Source organism: Myxine glutinosa, chromosome 12, assembly GCF_964187855.1.
Source record: "Myxine glutinosa chromosome 12, kmMyxGlut1.1, whole genome shotgun sequence".
NCBI classification, from domain to species: domain Eukaryota; kingdom Metazoa; phylum Chordata; class Myxini; order Myxiniformes; family Myxinidae; genus Myxine; species Myxine glutinosa.
In genome coordinates, this window is record NC_136272.1 from 35,612,907 (window position 1) to 35,639,702 (window position 26,796).

The following is a 26,796-nucleotide window of genomic DNA, read 5'->3' on the forward strand; positions in this document are numbered from 1 at the left end:
AGTTTCATTGGGAGAGGATCGCATTGTAGCACGGCTTGCAGAAGGAGATCTGGTAGCTATTGAAGCTAACTATCATCGATATTGCTACACTAAATTCAACCGTCGGCATTATGAAATGCTAATCAGTACAAAACAAGGTCAAGTCACCCAAGACACTGAAATCACAGTAGAAAATGAGCTACTACAATTCGTCAGTGAAGAAATTGCTGGAGGACGTAGAATCTTTGCTCTCCAAGATTTGACAGATATGATGACGGAAAGGTTGGGACAGCATGAGATTCGTAAGACAGTGAACTGCACACGCCTGAAAGAGAGAGTACTTGAACACTTCCCACATCTGACAGAAGAAAAAGGGATCCGAAATCGAGTATTCCTTGTTTGCTCAGAGACAGCTCGAAAAATCATCTCCAGCGCGAGCCAGACACCAGAGGAAGAATCACGTACCTTACTGTTGGCAGCATCAATTCTACGTAAAGCAGTTTTGGATCATGATACTGCTTTCAATTTCAAGGGGTCATTTCCTGAAGGTTGTGAGGAATCTGCTGTTCCAACAAAGCTGAAATATTTCTTTCGTCAACTGCTTACTGGTCCTAAATCATCTCCTATGCAAGACAATTCCAGGACAGTTCTCTCCATGAGTCAACTAACCATGTTGAACATCACTTCTCTTCCTGCAAACTGGAGATGTGAGCCTCCTCTTGCAGTGTTTTTGGCCTTAAAACTGCATTCCCAAACAAGGAGCAAGAAACTGGTACAACTGCTACATCAGTATTGCCTTAGCGTGTCATATAAGAGAGTGCTTACCATTGAAGTTGGATATGCACAAGCTACTGCTGAAAGAGCACATGCCAACGCTGATATAGTCTGTCCTAGCAACCTTCGTCAGCAGATTTTTACGGTTGCAGCCCTTGACAATCTAGATCACAATCCTACGTCCAGAACAGCCACATCCTCATTTCATGGAACAGGTATCTCCATGTTTCAGTTTCCTTCAGTAGAAAACCCAGGGCTGGACCAAGAACCTATAGAAATCGACTTCCATCGACGAGCATCAAGCACCAAGAGACCAATGCTGCCTCCTCTGTACACGTTTGTTCCACCTATGAGCCGGAATCTTGTCACCCAACCTCCTGTGAAAGACGTGCAGCCACAGTCCATGGCGTCATTTGACAAGGAGGAACACCATGAAAAGGCCTGGATGAAAATGGTGCAGGAAAATATGCAAATGGAATTTGAAAGTGAAACTGTTCCTCCAATTATGTGGTCGGCATATCATGCTTCTCGATCGGATGCTGTGGGATCAACAGAGAAATGTATTGAAGCCATGCTACCACTATTCCGTGATAAAGCAGCTACACCAAAAATGATTCGACATGGAATGGACCTGGTCAAGAAAACAACCGAGTTCCTCAACCCACAGCAAATCCCAATCATGGCAGTGGACCAGCCACTCTTTGATATTGCCAAGAAAATGCAATGGACCTTTCCTGAACTCTTTGGAGAATATACGTTTCTGGTGATGTTGGGAGGGCTCCACATCGAAATGGCTTTGTGGGCGACTATGGGAGATTTCCTACGAGGGTCTGGATGGCCTGAAGCCTTTGCAGAGGCTGGCATTGCCTTGACAGTAGCTGCAGCGACATCTTACTTGAGAGCAAATGATCCAATGAGAACACGGTATGCTCACCAGATTACTGTTGTGGTGCTCGATAGTCTACTGAAACGAGCCTATGAGGACGGCGGAAGTGAAATGACCTTCGATGACTGGGTCTCTGTAGCTTGCAAAGAGAAACCAACAGTGCAGTTCTGGTTACTCATTCACAAGTACGAACAGCTCATCTTCATGTTTATTAGATCACACAGAGAGCGAAAGTTCAAACTTATGGTGGCTACTCTGCAAAACCTTGTGCTTCTGTTCTTTGCACTTGATCACCAGAATTATGCAAGGTGGGTTCCCGTATTCATCAGAGACCTTGAAAGTCTTCCATCTAGCATCCAAGAGGAGTTTGAAGCAGGTCACTGGGCAATAAGTCGAAGCAATCATCGTTACTCTTCCATTCCGATTGATCAAGCACACGAGCAGGCCAACAAACGGGTGAAAGGGGTTGGGGGAGTGATCGGGATCACAGAGAACCCTGAGATGCTAGAACGCTGGATTGCAACTGGTCCAGAAATTAGCCGTGTTCTAGAGCAATTCACTGATGTAGATGACGACGAAGATCAAGAGCTCCCTCATCACGAGGAAGGAAGTACATCCCAGCACCGATTTAGGCGTCATGTCACAAATCTCATGGATGTGCTGCAAAGCAGAGGGAATCCCTTTGAAGAGAGTAGTGCAGAACTAGTTACATTAGACAATAAAGTGTGTGTTGACAAGTCTGCCGCCACATCGGTCCGTGTCTTAGAATCTAGAGGACAAGAGCAGTATGACCACTTTCGGAAGAATGTGCTGGACTCAAATGATGTACCTCTGGCAGCTCCGATCAAGAAAAACAACTTGCTGCTGTTCCATGAGGAGAAAACTCGAAAAAAGACAGCACTTCAGAAGAAGGTGCAGCACTTCAAACAACATACAGAGCTGTATGGACAAGCATTCATTATGGTTGATAGCCGGGGTGGAAATTTGGAGGAATTTTTCCGTCACGAATCCTCCTCATCACCAGATGCACTGGCTTCTGATGGGTCCATCAACTCTTGCACCAAGTCAGATTTATTGGCGTGCATTATGGAAGCAAGTGCAAGTACCGGACTATCCGCGGATGAGGAGCTCGTCGCACCAGATGATTATGGGGTCATCGTTATTGATGGTGGTGCACTGATCCACTCTCTTCCTGGCACAACTGTCCAAGGCAAAACATTTGATGAATATTTCACCAAAGTATTCTGCCCAAGAATCCAGCATGAGTTGAAAAGAGCAGCGAGAGTGGATATTGTATGGGATCAGTATCGCACAATGTCAATCAAAGCGACCACAAGAGAAAAGCGAGGAACAGGCACACGACAGCGAGTATCTGGTTCTGCCAAAGTGCCTGGAAACTGGCAAAACTTTTTGGCTAATGCCGAAAATAAAAAAGAGCTCTTCTCATTCCTGTCAACAAGCATTGTGCAAACACCATTCCAAGATGGCAAACAGGTTTATATCACTTCTGGTGACCAAGTCCTCAATGCAGGGAATGGACCGCCCATGGGACGATGTAATCATGAGGAGGCAGACACTCGTGTCCTGGTACATCTTCTTCATGCCCTCCAATATTCATCACTGGGAATGGTCTATACTGGCGACACAGACGTTGTCGTAATACTTCTGTGTAACTTCCACCACATCAAGGCGGTGAATCCGGAGTCAGATATCTGGATTTCTTTCAAAGCAGGAAAGACAGTCAAAATGATCTCCCTCAACAACATTGCCTCAAGTTTGGGTGTGACAACGTGCAAAGCCTTGGCTCTCTTTCATGCATTCACTGGATCAGACAGCACGTCAGCTTTCAAATTCAAGGGCAAGCGATACTGCTTCAAGCGGAAAGATGAGGTTCCACCCCTCTTGAGTGAGTTTGCGACAATTGCTAGCACCCCGTTTCTTACATCGCCAGAGTTGAGGGAAGTGGTGAGTCACTTTGTTTGCAAAATGTACTCCAACGAACCTATCACTGATGACACCAACGTTGACCTTGTTCGAATGAGGGTTTTCTGTCACAGGACTAGGGATGTGGAAAGAATACCCCCTACAAGTGATGCGCTGGACCAACATCTCAAAAGGAGTGTCTTCCAGGCGAGCATCTGGACTACAGCGCACGAGCCACTGGCACTAGTCCCAAGCCCAAGCAATCATGGATGGATGGAAAAAGATGGCCAACTGGTTCCCATCTGGACCACGTTGCCCCTTGCCAGGGATGTGTTTGATCTAGACGTAAAATGCGCGTGCACAAAACCTTGCTCGTCATGCAAGTGCAAAAAAGCTGACTTGAAGTGCTCACGTTTATGCAAGTGCACATGTCCCAACTAAATGACCATGATGGTTGTGAGAATGAGTAATGATTTTTTAGTTGCACTTACCTAATCAATCAAATATCACTAAGAACAATGAAAATAGAATGTTCGGTTTATATTCATGGTATTTTATAGAATTTACGTTCGTATGTGCTTAATTGTTAACATGCATAATTCTGCTAAATTCTGCTATAACGTTTGTTGTGTAATTTACCATTTCGGGACAAATAAATACTCTGATGTAGTCAGAAATGGTTTTATTGGATTCCTTGACCATGAAAACCTAGGTATAGACACCAAATTCATGTTTCTAGGTTGATTAGTTTCCGAGATATTGTCAGTATTAGATTTTGATGGCGGCCATCTTGGAAAATGGCGGGAATGTATGAAGACTCCATGTGATCTTTGTCCACTCGGACCAAAATTCTTACTTAGACCCTAAGCTTCAAAATGGTACCAAAAATCAAACTTTTTCAAAAACTTGAAGTGACTGATGCCCCAGGCCCCCCCCTACTGTGCACTGAGGAGGTGGTGAGTGTAAACTTTAAAGCAGGTTGTATTGCATAAACCTCCTGCAAGATGGGTGAGGCCAGATGGAGGACTTGTGTGTGCAAAAGGCACACGGAAAATGCAGCGCACATTTAAAAGAAATCAGGAACCGCCTGTTTGGTTGGCAGACCACAAGTCATGGTGGCGAGGTTGTAGAGCCCTGCTGAGAGCATAACACTTTTTTGAGGGTCCACTCCACTGGGTGGGATGGTCTGCCCAAAGGTGCCGCCCACACACGCAGGCGGCCAATAATAGGATCCGCTGCCCACAAAGGCGGTCCCAGAGGTGACGAAGGCCATAGTTGAGCATTGGTCCTTGAGGTGGTAACATTTCTCTTCACTCGCTCTACTCTGTTGCCCACACAGGAAGTACTTGTGCTGGAGAGACATGGGTACTAACGCCACAATCCCTCACCTCCAGACACCTCGTACTTCATTCACTCTGTGCTATGGCGACTTGTACGAAGGTTTGTGGCAGGCGCATGCCACACAGGCTAGTGCCTGCCACATGCCCTCATCTGCCACTTTGTTTCTTATATTTGTCCTGTATTTTGGCACCATTGGGGGGTTATATTTATTTATTTCCTTGTGCACAATTTTGGGTTTTCGCATCATACATTCCCCATTTATCTGTCCGAGTGTTGTTGTTTTGACTCCCCGGGTCTCGTTCATTTAATTAAACCATTTTAATTGTTTTTCTGCCTTTTGCCTCACACGTGTTTCACCACCAGATTCGGCTTTTATTTGGGTGATCCTTGGGGAACGTAATATAAAGAACACACCGACCTCCAGCTCAGTCGGGCTGTGTTATCGGACCATCTGACGCGTCAATACAAACATGAATCAAAATACAGTGAAGCATCGGGAGTCAGAAGGATAGGTGTATGTCTCTGGGCATTTAATTGGTTGTAGCATCGTTTTGAATCCGACTATGGTGGACATTTTTTGCTAACATAACGAAACGCCTTTCTTAATCGCTTGCTCCGCTTGCTGAGCGGCTTGGCGATTGGCTTGCAACGCGGTTGATATGGAACGCCTGGCTTTGAAAGCGATCACAATTGCTGCTCGCTAACGGAACACACCACAGGTTCTTCCATGGTTTTCTACAATACAACATGGCTTCCTTGATGAACTTCACAGAATGATGGCTCCGCCAAGCTTGGGGTGGATGAGTTTTATCTGCTTTGGCAGAAAATCAAACAGTGGCAGGTATGGAATACCCTCATGATCTTGCCTATTGTTTTGCCTGACCCCTGCACTCCTCTGACCACCCTACCACTTCCCCACACCTCTCTCATGCATCAACATAACTTGTATTCATGAAAGTCTTGTATTTTATGTTGCTTTAATTCCCAATGAACTGCTGCAGAAAGACTTTGTCGAGTATGACACTGACGGTTCAGGTTTCCTGAGCAGCTTTGAAGTCCGAACAGCGCTCGGAAAAGCAGGTTTGCGACATTTTCCTGTTAATTGTGGCTCTATTGTGAATTCAATTGAATTCTTCTGTATGCTATTCCTAAAGCAAGTTTTATATCACAAGATGCATTTTTCGACTATAATAGAAAATAATTTTCTTGCTGATCATTTACTCATGCTGACACTTGACATTTGCTGACAAGTCAAGCTTCTTGCATAACAACCTTGTACTGCTTTACTTCACCAGACCCGACTTGAGATCACGAATCACAATGGACATCGTTTGGGATTTCTTTACTCCAGTGGGGTGTCAATGAATGTGCTTGTACCAATTTGTCATAAAGAGCTGTGGGTCAAAAGCTAATATTCCAAAATTGGTTATCTTCCACTTTACATAACAAGACTTGTTTCAGATCGTGGAACATGCGACCGACCGCATTGCAATTGTGCCTCATGTCCGTAAAGGACGGAGTAAAATTTTCCCTTCCTAAATGTTCCTCCTGTTAGCAGGCATGAAACTCAACAATAGTCTTTTGCAAATGGTCGTGCTGAGGTTCAGTAATGATGAGTTCCAGGTGGACTTCGACAACTACATCTGCTGTGTTGTCCGCCTCGAAGCTATGTTTCGTGAGTAGTGCACACTATATTGCACTAAACACAACACACTACATTGCTTTATGACACTACTAAGCACAAGCATGAAACCTGCACAACAAGTCATGTGGGAAATGTGAAAATAAATGTATCAATCCAAATGTGTGCTAATACGCCTAACTTGGATAACATATGTATGGAGTTAGTATTTGAATTGATGACTCAGATGATGGTTCAGCAGAAACGAACCCAATGTTTTTTTTTGTATACATGCAACATGGAGGCTCGTGGAGGAGCTGGAAGATATAATGGATCAGGACGTACCAGACCAAAAGGATCAGTATAAATAGAGGGGGCGGGGAGCACACCAACAGCAGGGATGAGGGACAAAATAGAGGGAGACTTGGCCAATGGGTAGGGGAGGACACATGGAGTGGACAAGATGGACACAGAAGAAAACTCACAGGAAGGAACAAGAATGACCGCGCTGTGGTCACAGCCTCACAACCTGCGACAACAACCGGAAAAGAGCCAATTGGGAAACGCACATTTAAAGCACTCTTAAAAGATCAACAGAGCGATTAGGAAACACACATTGAATGAGCTGTTCAAAGATTAATTCAACACCTCTTTTTTTTTTTTTTTTTTTTTTTTTTTTTGTTTGTTTGTATACAATATCGAGGCTCGTGAAAGAGCGAACATTAATCACACAGAAAGACAAACCGACACATAAAACATATAACATAGGGAGCGGTAGACAAGATGGGGAGAGAGGGGGAAGGACACAAACACAACATTTGAGAGCAGGGACCGAGAGACATGGAGACATGGAGACATCGAGAGATCTGAGAGAGGGCGAGGGCTTTGGGGGGGGGCGTGGGAAGGGGGCAGTGGGAGAGGTATAAAACATATGGACACTGCCAGGACTTCCAGGAAAGAAGTTGGAATTTCAAACAAGGTGGATCTGGGGTGAATTAGCGGGGGTAGAAAAGATCAAGGTTTTGGATGGGGGAAGATAAGAGATGGTGGTGAACAGCTGTTTTAAAGACCTGGAGGGAGGAGTGGGATTGAAGGGAGTGAGGGAGTTTGTTCCAGAGGCGGGAGAAAAGAGGAATGAAAGAGTGAAGGTGAGCGGAGAGCCGAGATTTCGGCAGTTTAACCATCAGAGGGTTGCTGGCAGATCTTGTGCGACCTGTAGGAATATTTGGGGGACAGAGCACAGAGAGAGCTGGGGGTGCAAGGCCGGAGAGGAGTCGGTAGAAGACAGAAAGACCACCTACCTGCCTGCGGTGAGTGAGTGAAAGGCCCTCAGAGATAGCTTCATCGCGGGAAATTCCAATAATTCTGAAAGCTTTGGTTTCAACAGCGTGAAGCCGAGCTAGGTGTGAGGCAGGAGCACCGGCCCATAGGGGAGAACAGTATTCCATTGAGCTGCGGATGAAAGCCTTGTATGTGGTGAGGAGCTCAGGTGTGCCGAGGAAGGACTTCGCACGACAGAGGATGCCCAGTCGGCGACTGGCTTTGGAGGCCAGCTTTGAAATGTGGTTTTCCCAAGAAAGATCATGGCAGATAGTGAGACCCAAAATCTTGAGCGACAGAACTTCTTGGAGAGGATTGTTGAGAAAGTAGATGGGAGGGTTGTCCAGTCGATCTTTTCGGAGAGACATAGTAAGAGTGTGAGATTTGTCAGGATTGAAAGACATGTTCCACTTGTTTGACCAGTCTGTGATTTTGTCCAGGTCTTCAGAGAGTGAGGAGGCAGCAGACTGCCGATCTGAGGGAAGAGGAATGGAGCGGCAGAGAGTGGAGTCATCAGCAAAGAGATAGAGAGGATTTTCGAGAGAGTCAGAGAGATCATTGATGAAGACCAGAAAAAGCACGGGGCCCAGAACACTGCCTTGGGGAACTCCAGCCTGAACAGGAAGAGGAGATGAGAGAAACCCATTCAGGGCCACACGTTGACGACGACTAGAGAGGAAGTCCGCCAGCCATGCGTGGAGATTTCCATGGATACCAAAGGAGGAGAGTTTGGTGAGCAGAGCGGGGTGCCAGACCGTGTCGAAGGCACGTGATATGTCGAGGGAGACAGCTCTAATTTCCTGTTTGGCATTGAGGACCTCCATCCATTGTTGAGACAGCAGAAGCAGCATGTCCAGAGTAGAGTGACCTGGTCTGAAACCAAATTGATGATCAGAGATCAAGCCATTGGAGAAGAGGAAAGATTTCATATCAGAAGCAATGATGGATTCCATGACTTTGCTGATAATTGGGAGAAGGCTGATTGGTCTGTAGTTGCTAGGATCTGTTTTTGCACCTTTTTTGTGCAAAGCGGTGATGTTGGCTGATTTCCAAGCAGATGGCAGTTGACCTTGAGCAAAAGAGAGGGTGAAGAGAACAGAGAGAGGGTGAGATAGAGCAGCAGAGCAGGATTTTAGGACCCGTGGGCTGATGCCGTCGGGTCCAGTTGCAGAATCAGAGTCGAGGGTTGACAGAAACTTTTCCACCTTGTCAGGAGGAAAGGACACGGAGTCCAGGAGCAGCAGGGTACGACTGGGTATGGTGGGTACAGAGAGGGATGGGTTTGGGACACAAGATTTAGAGGCAAACACAGAGTTGAGGCATTCAGCTTTTTCACGTGCGGAGTCAGCTGTGTAGCCGTTTGAGGTAAGGGAGGGGATGGAGGGGGAACAAACACCAGAAACGGATTTGACCAGACGCCACCAGGATTTGGAAGAGGGAGACAGATAAGAGAGTTCGGTCTTGAGAACGGAGAGATATTGTTTCCTGGCTCTCCTGAGGGTGGACACACACTTGTTTCGGGCTTTGTGGAAGGAAATGAGATTTCCTTCCGTTGGATTTGCTTTCCAGGAGACGAAGGCAAGTTGTTTCTGGGCAACAGCCTCACCACAAGATTCCGTGTACCATGGACGGGAGGAAGGGTATGACAACTGAAGACGAGATGGGATAAATCTGTGCATGAGAGAGAGCAATTTACTTTGGAAGAATTCCCAGGATGAGTTGATGTCAGAGGTGGTAGAGATGGGAGACCAGTCCAGATGATTGATGGCTGCTTGAAGACCGTGCCAGTTGGCCTGAGTGAAATGCCAGACTCGTCGACGCTGAGCAGGCTCCCTGAGGATGGTCAGAGAGATGTCCACTTTAACAAGGACATGATCAGATGTTCCGATCGGAGCAGAAGAAGAGCAGCAGACATTTTCAGGGAAGTTAGTCATAACCAAGTCCAGAAGAGAAGATGTTCCGTTGACTGAGATCCGGGTCGGGAAATTGACAGATTGTGTCAGTCCCAGTGAGTCGCAGAAGTCCTTTGCTGAGGAGCCATGGCTGGTGAGAGAGGTACCCACACCCAGCCAACTGGCATGATGACAGTTGAAATCACCACATATGAGGAAGAGAGAGTTGGGATGAGTAGATAGAAGTTGGTCCATATCATCAGACAGCGAGATGTAGATGGAGTCATCACTGTTTGGTGGACGGTACAACACACATATGAACAAGAGGTGGGAGCGAAGGGGAAGCCGTAGCCAGAGGTATTCCTGGGGGTGAGGTGGAGAGAGTGCAGTGCAGGGCGAGTGAGGAAGAGAGTTTTTGATAAAGATAGCAACCCCGCCTCCAGGACGAGGCTCAGGTCTATCATACCGGAGGAGGGAGTAGCCCGGGAGAGATACTATGGAATCAGAGACATCATAAAGGAGGAATGTTTCTGTTAAGCAGATCACGTCTGGTTTGACAGAAGCAACCTGTATGGAGAGATCGGTTAAGTTTGAACGAAGGCCCCGGATGTTTGAGGTCCATACCGTTAATGAAGAGGAAGGGGGAGCATCAGATACAGAACAGGGGGGAGGAGGGGTAGGGTAAGATGTGGAAGAGGTGGAAGAGGTAGGGAGAGCTGTTGAAGGTGTGTCAGAGATTTCAGAATAGCTCGGAGAAAGGGAAGGATGGGGCGGACAAAAAGTTTGATGGTGATTGGGTGAGCCACAATGAGGTGTTATTTGAGGAGGGGGAAGAGCGAGGCAGAAGGTTGGGGGAGATGGAGGTGAGAGTTTGAAGGGGGAAGAAGCGGGGAGGACGCTTTGAGGAGGGGGAGTGAGCGGGGGGAAATTGAGAAGCAATGAGGGTGGGGAGATTTGAAGGGGAGGGGTGAGGGGGGAGTTTGGGAGGGAAGGGACAAGGGGAGGGATTTGAAAGGGATGGGATATGGGGGAGATTTGGAGGGGAGGGGTGAGGCAGGAGTCTAGGAGGGGAGGGGCGAGGGGGCGTCTTGGCGGGGAGGGGTGAGGGGGTAGTTTAGGAGGGAGGGGGCAAGGGGGGAGATTTGAAAGGGATGGGTGATGGGGAAGATTTGGAGGGGAGGGGTGATGGGGAAGATTTGGAGGGGAGGGGTTATGGGGAAGATTTGGAGGGGAGGGGTGAGATTGGATTTTTGAAAGTGTACGATTTATGGGAAACGAACATTTATTGCAAAATGAGTTTCTTGTGACCTTCGAGTTAAAAATACGTTTAAGGACGCTGGATGGAGGATGGAGTGCAGGAGAGTTTAGGGAATGTAGAACAAAGGCACTATAGGAGATGGATATTTTTTTTGGGATGAATTGATTTGGTGAGCAAGTCGAAAGCAGCCTTTTAAAGAAGAAGAAGAAAAAGGTGTTATAAAATATGACGGAATACATAACTTGAGGGGAAAGTGTAAACATTGAAGGTTAATGAGTGAAAACTATCTGGGGAAATGGGGGAGAAACACGTGGTCGAAGAACGAACGAACGAATAAGAATGAATAAACGAATGAGAACAGAGAAGGAAATGTTTTTTTTTTTTTTTTTTTTTTTTTTTTTTTTGAGTTGAGATTTACACAAGGAAGTAGGCTATGGGTGAAAAGCCTGGGAATACAGAGAACGAAAGTTATTGGATCACAAACGACGGACCACTGAGAGAAAAACAAAGCCTCAAGGTTGTACAGTGCACACTGTACAAGGCCTTGCTCGCGACACGGCAAACAGACGATCAATTTATGAAAGATAAACACCGAGAAACAACCAAAGTTGCACACAATAACTTCACACACCGAAAGATAAATACAGTTTCGACAAAATACAATTGTGAACAGACTTAACTTCGAAAAACGTGGAGACCGTGTGGAGCTTCGAAAATCCCTGCCGCCGAAAATCCCTGCCGCCTCTTATCCATGTTACCCTCTCCATGGTTATATCAGAACGAGATGATTCATCACACAATCATGGATCGTTCAACCCCAATATGCAGCTATTCAAATATTACGTAACGCTATTTTTTTTTAGGGAGGCGAATGAATACTATGCGATTAGTAGGAGAATATGGGTTCTGAAGCACACTAAAATTTAACATTGAAGTCAATGGAGAAAATTAAGGTTAATTATTGACTCGCTGGATTTTCAATTAGATTTTATCTTCCAATTCCTTCCCATCCTCAAGATTTCAAGATGTTCATCAGACATTTGCTGATGCTCATTCTCACTCACTACGTTCGTTCGCTGTTAGTCGGCGCATTCAAGAAACCCCATTCTCCTACTACTTGTGGTGGAAGGGAAAATTGGGGGAAGGGATAATTGGGGAGGGGGACTGAATTTGATTATACTCACTAAGAGTACCAATGCATATTTGTTTATGTTTTATTTTAGGGAATAATTTAATTTTCTTAGAACACTCATCACCATCAAGTATATTAACAAACAATATGTTGGAACTTGGTTCTTGGTACAAGTATCTTTGTTGAGCAGCGATGAAATGATAGACCTCTCTTAATGTCCTTGTTTGAGCACCTCCTGAGCCACATATCATGTAAGGTTATAATAAATTATTTTCCCATTGATTTCTTGGCAACCATCAAAATTTTCTGTCCATTCAAGGATGTTGACTCCTCTTGGAGGAGTCTCTAACTTATTTGTACTTAAATTTATTCGCTTATTTGCAAATATTTCGCAAATGCAGAGACTGTTGCAAATAACTGTTACAAATGCAGAGACTGCAAACTTACTTGAATCTGGCTGATAGTTTCTTGTTGTGTAAATATAAATTCACTAAGGCTGCGAATAACACTAATGCTACACTTGTAAATTATTTATTCTGGAAAATGTTTGATAGTGTCCGTTTGTATATTGGAACACAAGAGGTTGAAGTGGTTGATTATGTCTCTGCTACATTTGAAATGATGAAATTTACACTGTTGTAAATCACTGTAAATGATTGTAAATAAATCACTGTAAATCACTGTTGTATCGTTTTACAACCAAGAGCCCAATTCATTCATTCATTCATTTAGTGATAGAATGGGTAAAGGAGCTATTGAAGGTTTTATTCCTGATATGTCAACAGGAACAAACACAGACCCTGGTTATAGTCAAAGAAAGTCAATCTATAACAATGATACAAAAGCAGACAATAGTTTTACTGTAGCAGTTCCCCTTAAGGATATATTTGGATTTTGTGATTATGATAAAGTTTTGTATGGTCTTAAAATTCGATTTCAACTACAAAGGAATGATAATGTAAATAGATTGCTTTTTGGTGTTGCCAATTCTTTTGGTGATACTAATAAATTTGTTATTAGTGAGATGTGTTGGTATATGAGTGAATATACACCTAATCTTAAAACGGAAGAGATGTTAAATAAAAGACTTAACTCAAAGAGACCACTAAATGTATCATACCTTAAAAGAAGATGCCAACATGGTAAACTGAACCAAACTACCTACACGTGGAATTTGGGTGTTCTGGAAGGAAAGCCACGATACCTATGGCTCATTTTTAAGAAACCAGATGGAGATGAAGGGACTGATAATAATAATGCGCTGAGTGATAATGCTATGGTGAAACAACTTCGGGTTTCTCTGGATGATACATTTTACCCGTGAGATAGATTGGAAATTGATTGGGAAAAAAATGATTACGCGGAAGCCTGCAAGTCTTACCAAAAGGTGTGTGAAAGCAACAGTAATCAAGAGCCCATTTTGGAGATGGTTGTGTTTCAAAAACTTTATACAATCTACGCAATTAACCTGAGTTCTTAAAAGGAAACTGTTAAGTCTAATAGAGTGGATACTTCTCTATACATTGAAAGAGGGAAGAGTGAAGAAGTTGATACATATTGTTTGCTTTTGGAAGAAACAGAATTGTAGATTAATACAGATAATGGTGTTATGATTAATGTCACATAGATTTTTCTAATAAATAAATGAGTAGGAAAGAACCAACTGGGGTATATATTAATCAAACCAATCTTAATAAAATATTATCTTGTATTCAAAATCAAAAGCCTTGTATTATTAATGTTAATACAATTCAAAGAAAAGGAGCAGTAAGAATTGATGCTTTGCTCACGAGAGAGCAGGTGAAAACATGAAATGATACTGGCTCACTTAAAATTAAAATGACAAAACCTTATGTTAAAGAGTGGAGGATTTCTTCCATTTCTAAGTCCTTTATTTGCTGGTTTAAGTGCGGTGGGAGCATTGACGGGTGGTATTTCAGCAGCGGCAAAAACTGCTAATGAAAGGGAAGGCACAACTTCAAGCTCAAAAAGAGTTGGAAAGACATAACAAGGAGTTGGAGAAACAAATTAGTGGAAGTGGTGTAATTGTAGATTTTGCTCAAAAACTTGAAAGCCTACCTGATAAAGCTAGATTGTTGGTTGGAGATATGCTTTCTTCTATCACACAGGCAGGTGTAAAACTAACTAAACGGGGTAATGGATTATATCTTTCTCATAAATAAATGGATTAATGGCTTAAACAATTTGGAAAAAATACAACATCAAATATAGAACTTGCTAAATATTGTAAAACACTAAAAATTGATAATGTGGTTATTTGTATGAGAGATGAATTAACAAAGTTGTCTCGAAATACAAAGAATATTATTATTAATTTAGAAGATAATAATGCGAATGGTTCTCATTGGGTTTGTATTTATAATGGTCAGAATTTTTTTTTTTTGATCGTTATGTTCTTCCACCAACTCTTGAAGTAATAAAATTCTTACAGAATGGTGTTTATAAAACATTTCAAGTCCAAGCTTTTAATTCCAAATGTTGTGGTCAATTATGTTTATATGTATTATTTCAACTCAACAATAATGAAATTTTTGATGATGTCATTTTAATCTAATATAAATGACTTGTGTTGGAAAAGATAGTTCTATCTTTGGAGTATCCCGAGAGTTGGATATTGATTTATCAAATTATTATACAAAGGCACAGGCTGAACGACAAATATATAATATAACAAAAATATATTAACATGAAAAATACTTTGACTTGGAAAAATACTTTTATGCCAATGACTTGGTTAGATTAAATGATTTATCACGATATATATCTTGAAATAAAACAGCACATTTTGTTAAACAACTAAAATTTACAACCACAACACCTGGTTCTACAAACCATACACCTTTCCTTATTAAATGTAACTATTTACTTACAATTGAACTTTATAAAGAAGGACATGTAGTTAATTTGAGAATCAATAAATGGGGGTATGATACATATGATTTCGGGTATAATTGGTCCTTTTCAATAAACTTAGAAGACCTACATGATTTTAATCAGTCTCGTAAAGAAGAATATTACCCGCTTGGTGAGGATAATGAGATATGTGGAAGCACAATTAGCAAACAACAAATACACGATTTCAATAATAGAAAATTATATGATGGCAAAGCGATAGTTTATGTAACAAAGAAGGAAGGAAATCGGATAAATATACAAAGCCAAGGAATACAAACCGATTTAACAACAGGATGATGGGAAGGTATTACTTGTCATCATATTAATCTCTCCTATATTTCAGAAACATGAATTTTTAATACATAAATGGTAGGGAGAAGACTACAAGAGAATTATAATTTTTGTATTCAAGGATACTTACAAGAAAAGGGTGTTAGATATTACATTCCTTATGAATTAGAACATGGGAATTTTTAGCCGCGTCGCAAGACGCTGGTCATAGAGTGCCCTCTGCTGTTGTTGTTGTTGTTCTTCTTCTTCTTCTTCTTGTTCTTGCAGAGAAGACAAAACCTCAAAGCTCCACCCATTCTGGGAACCATAGCTCCACCCATTGTGGGAGAGCCTTCATATAAACAAATATCCACCATTTTATTAACTCGCATAGCTTTGAGGCCTGTTTTGTAGGCCCGTGGTGTCTTCCTCTCTCACACAGTTTTATTTCAAATCAAATTCGATATATCATTTCATTTTTCACAGTTGCTAACATAGTTTTAGACTCGGTTGAAAAAAAACGGGAAGAAAATCCGATGAAAGTTGCCCTTTATAGAACGAAATGAATTCTCAAAGGCCTGTAACTTCAAGTCCATTGAGATATATTTTGTTTAAATCGCGGCATGGTCAGTCATACACCGCCCGAAATAAGAGACGGGAAAATGCCGAGATATATATATTTTGTTTAAATCGCGGCATGGTCAGTCATACACCACCCGAAATAACAGACAGGAAAATGCCGAGATATATTAAAAATTCGTCCATTTGATGACAATCGTCACGATGAAATATTTAATTTATACGTCGTCACAATAATGTGGAGAGAGGAGCATAGCTCCGTTCACGTGTCGCCACACACGGGAAATTGCCGAGATATATATATTTTAAATCGCGGCATGGTCAGTCATACACCGCCTGAAATAACAGACGGGAAAATGCCGAGATATATTAAAAATTCGTCGCCACACACGGGAAATTGCCGAGATATATTTTCACTTTGCACAAAAATAACATCAAGTAATCGAATCAATAGGAATGTCCTGTGCCTATAACATCGACGTTATAGGCACAGCTGCATCTAGGCATTGTGTAACATCGACGCGGCTTTTGTTTTAATTAAAACTTTTTGTACTTGTTTAATTAAGACATGGGAATTTTTAAATTAAGAACTGGTCTTATACTGATATTGCTAAACCCACAAATGAAGATTTGATTAAAATATTAAATAAAAATCAACTTCTAAAAGTTATGAAACATAAAACTCTTAGAAATCATCAACAAATCTTATTGGTATCCTATTATGAGAAAAATAATTACAGATACAAAAATATCTCAAAATGCAGATGAATATATGTGTAATATTCTATGGGGAGATGATTCAAGGGTAGCAAGGGATGAGAAAGGAGTTGAAGAAGAGAGGAAAGAGAGAGAAAGAAGAGAGAGGGAGGAGAGGGAGAAAAGAGAGAAAGAGGAGAGAGAGAAAAAGGAGAAGGAAGCAAGAGAGAAAAGAGAGAGACAGGAAAGGGAGAAGGGAGAGAGTGAGAAAAAGGAGAAGGAGACAAGGGAGAAAAGAGAGAGAGAGAGAGGAAAAATAAAAAAAATATGGAAACCAGTGAGATTAATAAAAGATTGGAGGTATTACGGAAAATAAATGAAACAACACACTGAGGAGGAAAATATAGAAATTAAGTCTAATGGAAATATTATTTTGAAGAATAACTTCATCAATACGTTCATATTCAGGGAGTTGGTGATGTTGGTGTTATTGACGATAGTTAAAGTTTTACATATATATTTTTCCCTAAATAAATGGAGGAGAGAGTGAAGGCATTCCTAAGGATTCTTTATGTTTTAAAAATCAAGTTCGAAATGTATATATTGGAAACCAAAAAGGTTTTCGCACTCTGTATGAATTTTTCTCATAAATAAATGAGTTATTGTGTTAAGTGTAAAAAGAAAACTAATACTAAAAATGTTTCGTATGTTAAAAGTAAAAATAATAGAGTTTATCAAAAGGGGAAATGTTTAGTGTGTGGCTCTAAAAAGTGTCAATTCATTTATAAGCATAAAAGTGGGCGAGATATACAAAAGTTTTTGTCTGGTAGTAAATTTAGAACAACTGAAATTCCAGGGGAATTACATCTACCGGGGTATTCTTTCTGTGGTCCAGGGAAAAACTTAGACAAAAGATTAGATGAGGCTGAAAATCCTAAACCTTGGTCTAAAGCTCTAAATAGGGTTGATGAAGTGTGTATGAAGCATGATACTGCTTATGGGAATAGCACTACGTTGGAGGAAAAACACGAAGCTGACAAAGAAATGTATAATTTGTCTTTGATACGAAATCCAACGTTGAGAGAGCAAAATTGCAAAATTAACACTTGGGCTTGGTTATCAAAAAAACTATTATGCTCTAATGATGTCATCAAGACTGAGGAGCAAATAGTTTAAGCTGATGAATTACATAAACCTATAATCACAAAGTTTAAAACAAGGAAGGTTTATTCTAAAGTTGTTGATTACATCTGGTCTGCTGATTTAATTGAGCTAAATAATGATAAGGGATACAAGTATGCTTTAACCATTATTGATTTGAGGAGTAGATTTGCATGGGTTGTGCCTTTGAAAAACAAAAGGGGTAATACTCTTATGTTAGCTTTCAGTGATATACTTAGTAAAAGCGAAAGGAAACCAAAGAAGTTATGGACTGATGAGGGAACAGAGTTCTACAACAAAATATTTATGAAATTTATTAAAGATAATGGTATTAAATTATACAGCACCTTTAATGAAGGGAAGGCAGTTGTTATTCAGCGTTTTAATCGTACTTTGAAAGAGAGGCTATATAAAAAATTCACATAACTCGGTTCTCAACAATGGGTATATTTAATTAAGGGTATTGTTGATAATTACAATAATACAGTTCATTCATCAATAAAATCAAAACCATCAGAAACATTTACAACATTAGAATATGAAGAGGAGATTAATTTGAGAAAACCCAAGTTCAAAGTTGGTGATATTGTAAGAATATACAGATGGAAAAGTCATTTTGAGAAAGGTTATACAAAGAGATGGACTGACGAATGAATGAATGAATGAATGATCGTTTTAAGGCCATTTTCCCCGCTAGAGTGGGGGTTAGCCTTGTGGGCCCCATGACAATCATGGTTCCCTGTTTGAGGCAATGTTTTTATGGCCGGATGCCCTTCCTGACGCCAACCCTTGGTCGCCTCTTACGATGCGCAGGGATTCTAAATTGGGGTACACACCGTGATCATTCATCCCAGCAAGCTGGTACTCAATTTGCCGACCTCAGAAGGATGACAGGCTGAGTCAACCCCCCTGGCGTTAATTCAGCGATCGACCGGGATTCGAACCCAGGATCCTAGGATCCCAAGCCGGCACCCTAACCGCAAAGCCAACACCAGGCTTAGATGGACTGATGAACTCTTTAAAATTGTTGATGTAATGAATACAATTCCTTGGACTTACAAATTATATGATTTTAAAGGAGAAGATATTTTAGGTTCATTTTATTCACAGGAATTACAAAATACACAGTTAAGCAGATAATACCCTTGAAAGCAATAGGTTGACACTTCACAATCCACTACTATACAGGAATGGGAGGATTAATGTTGTTGTTTGGGGGTTAGGAACATAGAAATATACCTTATTCCTGGACTACAATCCACCTCAATCCTGAGTAGCTCTTCTATGAGACTGCTCTCAAGAAACTCTTCATAATTATTTAGTAGTCTAAGAGTTGTTCTTAAAAATGGGTTCCTCTTTTCACCATGTATTGAGCACCCAAGTCTAATAGTTAGTGGCATTGATTTCTTAAAGAAGTTATTTAGAGCTGTTTTAAAGTATCTATCGCATTGTTACACAGCCTCCTGAATAGATTTAGGTTTATTAACAAACTTTTAAAACTTCATAATTGTGAGGGGGTTCTCTGTATTATAACAGTGCTCCATTTATAAGGTAATATTTATAGATGCTTCTTTGCTTAAAATATAAATTTATTTGTGATTTAGCCATTTCATCTCTGCTCAACAAAGATACTTGTACCAAGAACCAAGTTCCAACACATTGTTTGTTAATATACTTGATGGTGATGAGTGTTCTAAGAAAATTAAATTATTCCCTAAAATAAAACATAAACAAATATTCATTGGGCCACTTAGTGAGTATAATCAAATTCAGTCCCCCTCCCCAATTCCCCCTTCCCGCAATTTTCCCTTCCACCACAAATAGTAGGAGAATGGGGTTTCTTGAATGCGCTGACTAACAGCGAATGAATGTAGTGAGTGAGAATGAGCGTCAGCGAATGTCTGTTGAACATCTTGAAATCTTGAGGATGGGAAGGAATTGGAGGATAAAATCTAATTGAAAATCCAGTGAGTCAATATATAATTAACCTTAATTTTCTCAATTGACTTCAATGTTAAATTTTAGTGTGCTTCAGAACCCCATTTCTCCTACTACTTATGCATGCTGATGGGTTTGATTAAACCTTAATAATTTTCATTCGACATATGATTAGATTTTTCGGGTCCCTCACTGTGAGTAATACTCGACCCAAACAAAGCCAATGGAAATTTGACACGACAAACCCAGGCAGTGATTAGTGAGCAGAGGCCTACAGGCCTGATGTCTTCGGCCCAACAGAAAAACAAGATGGCAGCCATATTATTTTATCTGTGCCATGGTGGGTGGAGTCATGTAACAAATGTGGGTGGGGTCCGGCAGCCGTCGGACCAGTGGATATACATTTCAAAAATCAACCACGAACAAGGAACAATAACAGCAACGTGGAGCTCTTGTAGACCTGCGACTTGGAAACTTGGAAAGAGGTGGGTTTGGGATGGTTAACGGGGATAGAAAGGATCATGGTTTTGGATTGGAGATGAACTGAGACGTTGGTGAGCAGCTTTATTAAAGCACTGGAGGGAAGAACGAGACTGAAGAGAATGTGGAAGTTTATTTCGCAGGTGGGATGTTCATTTAGTTATCAGATAAGTTATCCACACAGCATTGCTTGAAGTAATTATTTTTTAAATATGGGTACAAGATGGACTTCAGGTCAGTACTGAGGGCATTTGGATATGTCATAGTCATGTTGGATAAGATATTCACACCTTTGCTCAATTAATCTATGTAGTCCGGGCCTTCAACTGGCCAAGCGGTTCGTGAAAGACTTGGGCCAAACTTCCGCAGCCAACCCGACAAGAATGTGGGAATAATTGTAGGCATTAACAGAGAAGAAGAAGAAGAAGAAGAAGAAGTCTTGACCTCCAGTGAGAATTAATTAAATTAAGCAGAAGTTATTTTTCCCATTTCTAACTTATCTATATATATAAAACACAGTGTGTGTGTGTGTGTGTGTGTGTGTGTGTGTGTGTGTGTGTGTGTGTGTGTGTGTGTGTGTGTGTGTGTGTGTGTGTGTGTGTGTGTGTGTGTGTGTGTGTGTGTGTGTGTGTGTGTGTGTGTGTGTGTGTGTGTGATGTTACTGATAGACTCCTAAACGGAGAGGCTCACAAACTTGATATTTGGCACAAACATGGCCATTGAGCCTGGTACGAACATGGTCGACCTAAAAATTTATTTCATAATATTTTTTAACCATATTTTTACCTCCGCGCATTTCAGCGAGGCATATTATGCACGGAATGGCAGAGCAGCGTGCTGATTCGCTCAGAGCGATCACGTGATGTTCCAACTTTGCCGCCATAATCTCACAGTTATGCGTTCACACGTAATTCAGTTTTTTCACATTTCAGCGAGGAACATTGCCATTCACACCACATAGGTTTTTTTTTCTTTCATCTTTAGATCCATATTTTTAGCCATAATGTAGCGAACGTAGCGTAACGTAGTGTAGCTAACGTAGCGTTAGCATAACGTAGCGATCCTTGCTCAGGATCTTCGTCAGGTTCGCGAGCGAGTTAGCCAAAACGTAAAAGTGAAAATATATCGAATTTTTTATTCATATTTACCTCAGCGCATTTCAGCGAGGAACATTACATTATACACGGAATCTCAGCTGGTCACAGAGCAGCGCGCTGATTCGCTCAGAGCGATCACGTGATGTTCCAACTTTGCCGCCATAATCTCACAGTTATGCATTTCGCACGTAATTCAGTTTTTTCACATTTCAGCGAGGAACATTGCCATTCACACCACATAGGTTTTTTTTCACTTTCATCTGATATTTGTGATTTATTTCAAACAAACTGTATTTCCCATCTACACGGCCATGTATTCCTATTAACGTTGTGTAAAGTACATAAATTGTGTGGATTACATCATTTGTGGATGTGATCAATTGCCAGTAACCATCTATATCCCTCCCCTCCCCTTCCCTCCCGCTCCCCCTCCCTTTCCCCCCTCCCCTCCCCCCTACCCTTCCCCCTCCCTTCCCCCTACCCTTCCCCCTCCCTTCCCCTACCCTTCCCCCTCCCTTCTCCCTCCACCCTACCCTCTCCCCTTCCCCCCTCCCCCTCCCTTCCCCTCCCCTCCCCCCTCCTCCCCCTCCTCCCCTCCCCTCCCCTCCCCCCCCCTCCCCTCCCCCTCCCCCCTCCCCTCCCCCTCCCCTCCTCCCCTCCCCTCCCCTCCCTTCCCTTCCCCTCCCCCTCCCCTCCCCCCTCCCTTTCCCCCATGCCCCTCCCTTTCCCCCCTACCCCTTCCTTTCCACCCTACCCCTTCCCCATCCCCCTCCCCCTCCACTCCCCCTCCCCTCCCTTCCCCTCCCCCTCCCTTTCCCCCATGCTCCTCCCTTTCCCCCCTACCCCTTCCTTTCTGCCCTACCCCTTCCCCACCCCCGTCCCCCCTCCCCCCTCCCCCACCCCTCCCCCTCCCTTTCCCCCATGCCCCTCTCTTTCCGCCCCACCCTCTCCCCATCCCCTCCCCTCCCCCTCCCTTTCCCCATGCTCCTCCCTTTCCCCCTACCCCTTCCTTTCTGCCCTACCCCTTCCCCACCCCCTCCCCTCCCCTCCCCTCCCCCTCCCCCACCCCCCTCCCCTCCCCTCCCCCACCCCTCCCCCACCCCTCCCCCTCACCCACCCCCCTCCCCTCCCCCACCCCTCCCCTCCCCCCTCCCCCCTCCCCCTCACCCACCCCCCTCCCCTCCCCCACCCCTCCCCTCCCCCTCACCCACCCCCCTCCCCATTCCCCTCCCCCATCCCCCTCCCCCCTCCCCCTCCCCCCTCCACCTCCCCCCTCCCCCTCCCCCTCCACCTCCCCCCTCCCACCTCCCCCCTCCCCCTCCACCTCCCCCTCCCCCCTCCACCTCCCCCCTCCCCACCTCCCCCTCCACCTCCCCCCTCCCCCCACTCCTCTCCCCCCTCCCCCTCCCCCTATTCTCCCCTCGCCCCTTCTTCTCCCCTCCCCCCCCGTTCCCCTCCCCACCCTTCCCCCTCCCCTCCCCCCCCCCCCCCCCCGCCCGGCAATGCCGGGTACTTCTGCTAGTCTGTCATAATTATGGCACCACCCAGTTTCTATACTTTTAAAAGTTTTGCATGCTTTCTTCTCCTCAAAGTTTGTTCCATAATTGTATTGGTCATAAAGCACCTTTAACACAACTTTAAAAGCTGATTAACAGAGAATCTATAATTATCTAGATCAACATCTATGCACCGTCTTATCTGACATGCCCCACCATCTGTTCAATCCTAAAAATCCCCAACAGGAATTTTCAAGGCACTGGATCCAGATGGGAGTAACACAATGGATTTGAATTTGGCACAGGTATGTGCGTGAGGTTGCGTAAACGTGTTTACCGGTTCACATGGTTATTTGGTTTGATTGTTCACTTGGTTATTTGGTCTGAGTGTTTACATGGTTATTTGGTTTGAGTGTTCACATGGTTATTTGGTTTGAGTGTTTTCGTGGTTATTTAGTTTGAGTGTTCACGTGGTTATTTGGTCTGAGTGTTCACGTGGTTATTTGGTCTGAGTGTTCACGTGCTTATTTGGTCTGAGTGTTCACATGGTTATTTAGTTTGAGTGTTCACATGGTTATTTGATTTGAGTGTTCATGTGGTTATTTGGTTTGAGTGTTCACGTGGTTATTTGGTCTGAGTGTTCACGTGGTTATTTGATTTCAGTGTTCACATGGTTATTTGGTTTGAGTGTTCACGTGGTTATTTGGTCTGAGTGTTCATGTGGTTATTTGGTCTGAGTGTTCACGTGGTTATTTGGTCTGAGTGTTCACGTGGTTATTTAGTCTGAGTGTTCACGTGGTTATTTAGTTTGAGTGTTCACGTGGTTATTTGGTTTGAGTGTTCACGTGGTTATTTGGTTTGAGTGTTCACGTGATTATTTGGTCTGAGTGTTCACGTGGTTATTTAGTCTGAGTGTTCACGTGGTTATTTGATTTGAGTGTTCACATGGTTATTTGATTTGAGTGTTCACGTGGTTATTTGGTTTGAGTGTTCACGTGGTTATTTGGTCTGAGTGTTCACGTGGTTATTTGATTTGAGTGTTCACATGGTTATTTGATTTGAGTGTTCACGTGGTTATTTAGTTTGAGTGTTCACGTGGTTATTTAGTTTGAGTGTTCACGTGGTTATTTGGTTTGAGTGTTCATGTGGTTATTTGGTTTGAGTGTTCACGTGGTTATTTGGTTTGAGTGTTCACATGGTTATTTGGTTTGAGTGTTTATGTGGTTATTTGATTTGAGTGTTCACGTGGTTATTTAGTCTGAGTGTTCACGTGGTTATTTGTTCTGAGTGTTCACATGGTTATTTAGTCTGAGTGTTCACGTGGTTATTTGGCCTGAGTGTTCACGTGGTTATTTGGTCTGAGTGTTCACGTGGTTATTTGGTCTGAGTGTTCACGTGGTTATTTGATTTGAGTGTTCACATGGTTATTTGGTTTGAGTGTTCACGTGGTTATTTGGTTTGAGTGTTCACATGGTTATTTGATTTGAGTGTTCACGTGGTTATTTGGTCTGAGTGTTCACGTGGTTATTTGATTTGAGTGTTCACATGGTTATTTGATTTGAGTGTTCACGTGGTTATTTAGTTTGAGTGTTCACGTGGTTATTTAGTTTGAGTGTTCACGTGGTTATTTAGTTTGAGTGTTCACGTGGTTATTTGGTTTGAGTGTTCACGTGGTTATTTGGTTTGAGTGTTTATGTGGTTATTTGATTTGAGTGTTCACGTGGTTATTTGGTCTGAGTGTTCACGTGGTTATTTGGTTTGAGTGTTTATGTGGTTATTTAGTTTGAGTGTTCACGTGGTTATTTAGTTTGAGTGTTCACGTGGTTATTTGGTTTGACTGTTCACGTGGTTATTTGGTTTGAGTGTTTATGTGGTTATTTGATTTGAGTGTTCACGTGGTTATTTAGTCTGAGTGTTCACGTGGTTATTTGGTCTGAGTGTTCACGTGGTTATTTAGTTTGAGTGTTCACGTGGTTATTTAGTTTGAGTGTTCACGTGGTTATTTGGTTTGAGTGTTCACGTGGTTATTTGGTTTGAGTGTTTATGTGGTTATTTGATTTGAGTGTTCACGTGGTTATTTAGTCTGAGTGTTCACGTGGTTATTTGGCCTGAGTGTTAACGTGGTTATTTGGTCTGAGTGTTCACGTGGTTATTTGTTCTGAGTGTTCACATGGTTAAGCAGAAGTAACTACTTTCTACTACTAACTACTTTCACAATTGGAATATTATAGAACATGAGTCGCCTTGTTTGTACTTCCAATAACCTTCGGTTTAGCAGTACTTTGGCAAAATTGGATGCCATCTTGAGCAATCAAATTTGCCGTTCGCAGTCTCAGGGCTGGGAAACGTCGAGATTCAAACAAAATGGCACCGCCCAGCGATGCAGTGCCTGAGATAACTTCGGCCAATAAAAAGGAGTGGGTCACCCTTCCCATGTCCTTTTTCTCAATACTGCACAGAGTTAGATGTTCTATGAACTCTCTAGTTTACACATTAATGAAGCCAAGTTTTTAACCATCACTTTTTGTCGCCTTTCCAGAAAGTTTGCCTATTAATTATGGATATTTGTAGAGAGAGGGGGGAGTGGTCTGTGAGTGTCATCTGAACCATTTACCAATTGAAATTGAACCCGTCAAATGCGAACTTGAAAATGATGCAAAATAATATTATCTGTCTGTATGTTTGTGTTGGTCTGAAAATCAGACAAAAACAGCTTGGCCAATCTCCACCATATTTTGCAATTGTGCTGGGGGTACCCAGCATCAGGTCAGGGGCAGAACCCCCACCCACACCTCCCCCCCCCCCCCCTCCCCTATTGTGACGTAACTTTAGCATTGGTTGCTCGGTGATTTTGAAAATTGAATTGCAAGTTTCAATGTACAATTATTCTTTCAATTCATCTGAATATATGCTCGTGTGTGTATAAAGCATGCACATTTTAATTGTGGGACATAAAGTTAAAGAGACCTATTTTCTCTTTCCTCTTCAAAAAAAACAAGGTTCTGTTAAAAAATTGTTCTTCTAAAAACATGTCACAAAGATGGCAACACCAAATTACAAGTTTCCTATTGTATATTCATCCATAATATCTGAATCCTCTCACCCACAGTTCCTCCTGGTGACCATGACCTCATGAGGCACAAGCAGGTTGACAGACTTTGTCTCATCAATCTCATCTGTAAAAGAGAAAAATCTCTTGCATATCCAGTTTTACTTTTCTTCCCTCACTCTTTCTCTACCTTTACCCCCCTGCATGATGGTTTCAAACTGATTGCTGGGATGCTTGAGAGAACACTGTTCTCTGTTGCGTATAATTTTGGAATCGACGATGATTGTAACGTTTCAGTTTGTTTTCAATGCTGTAAGTGAAAAATGGGTTTAAGACTATATTTGGAGATGGTTGCATGTGTAATATAACGGAACATACGTTGGGTAAATAATTCAGTTTCAGTTTTGATTTTGCTATAAAGAATGCACTTTCGTGAAGAAAATGGATTCTTTGAGGGATGGGGTGGTACGTTGGAACAAGATTGACATTTTGGATTACTGTTTGGAATAAAGATTTAAAGCTGATATTATTTTGATGACCAATCACTGATTTCGAACTTCGCAATGTTTGCAAAAGCAACAGTGGACACGAAACACCTGTGGTGTATATATGTAGCTTGGATAACTCCCTGAAGCATATTTGTACTCAACGTGAGCTTATGTTGTTTGTTTGATGTGACTTGTATTTGATCTTTTTTTTCCCCCTTTTCAGACAATATACCGGATAGAAATATAGAGTTAAGTGTGTCTGATGGATTACTTTCGGATGCTGTTTTTGATCGAGTTTAAGAGAGAATATTCTGGTATTTAGGCCAGACTGAAATCTTTTATTTTTGTATACGGTGTCGAGGCTTCTGGAGGAGTTAGAAATTTTGACAAACCAAAAGGTTTTAACGATGCCACAGGGATTGCAGAACAATTTGAAAAGTGAGCATTACTGGCAAGAGGTCAGTTAAATGAGTGGTCTGCAGGGCCAGGTTTACAATGGT

At 42.4% G+C, this 26,796-nt stretch overlaps 1 protein-coding gene across 7 annotated transcripts in view; it reads left to right on the forward strand.

Annotated features, from left to right (window-relative positions):
- LOC137437957 (calpain-1 catalytic subunit-like) overlaps nucleotides 1–26,332 on the forward strand; it is a 111,632-nt gene extending 85,300 nt beyond the window's left edge. For 6 of the 7 annotated variants that reach the window (XM_078766721.1, XM_078766715.1, XM_078766722.1 and 3 more), the window contains 5 exons: nucleotides 5,676–5,744; nucleotides 5,905–5,983; nucleotides 6,459–6,578; nucleotides 23,006–23,064; nucleotides 25,869–26,332. In XM_078766721.1, coding sequence (XP_078622847.1) covers nucleotides 5,676–5,744; nucleotides 5,905–5,983; nucleotides 6,459–6,578; nucleotides 23,006–23,064; nucleotides 25,869–25,895 — 354 coding nt within the window. In that variant the 3' untranslated portion in view covers nucleotides 25,896–26,332. The remainder of the gene's footprint in view (nucleotides 1–5,675; nucleotides 5,745–5,904; nucleotides 5,984–6,458; nucleotides 6,579–23,005; nucleotides 23,065–25,868) is intronic. The other variant, XM_078766716.1, reaches the window with a different exon arrangement.
- Nucleotides 26,333–26,796: the final 464 nt, after the last annotated feature.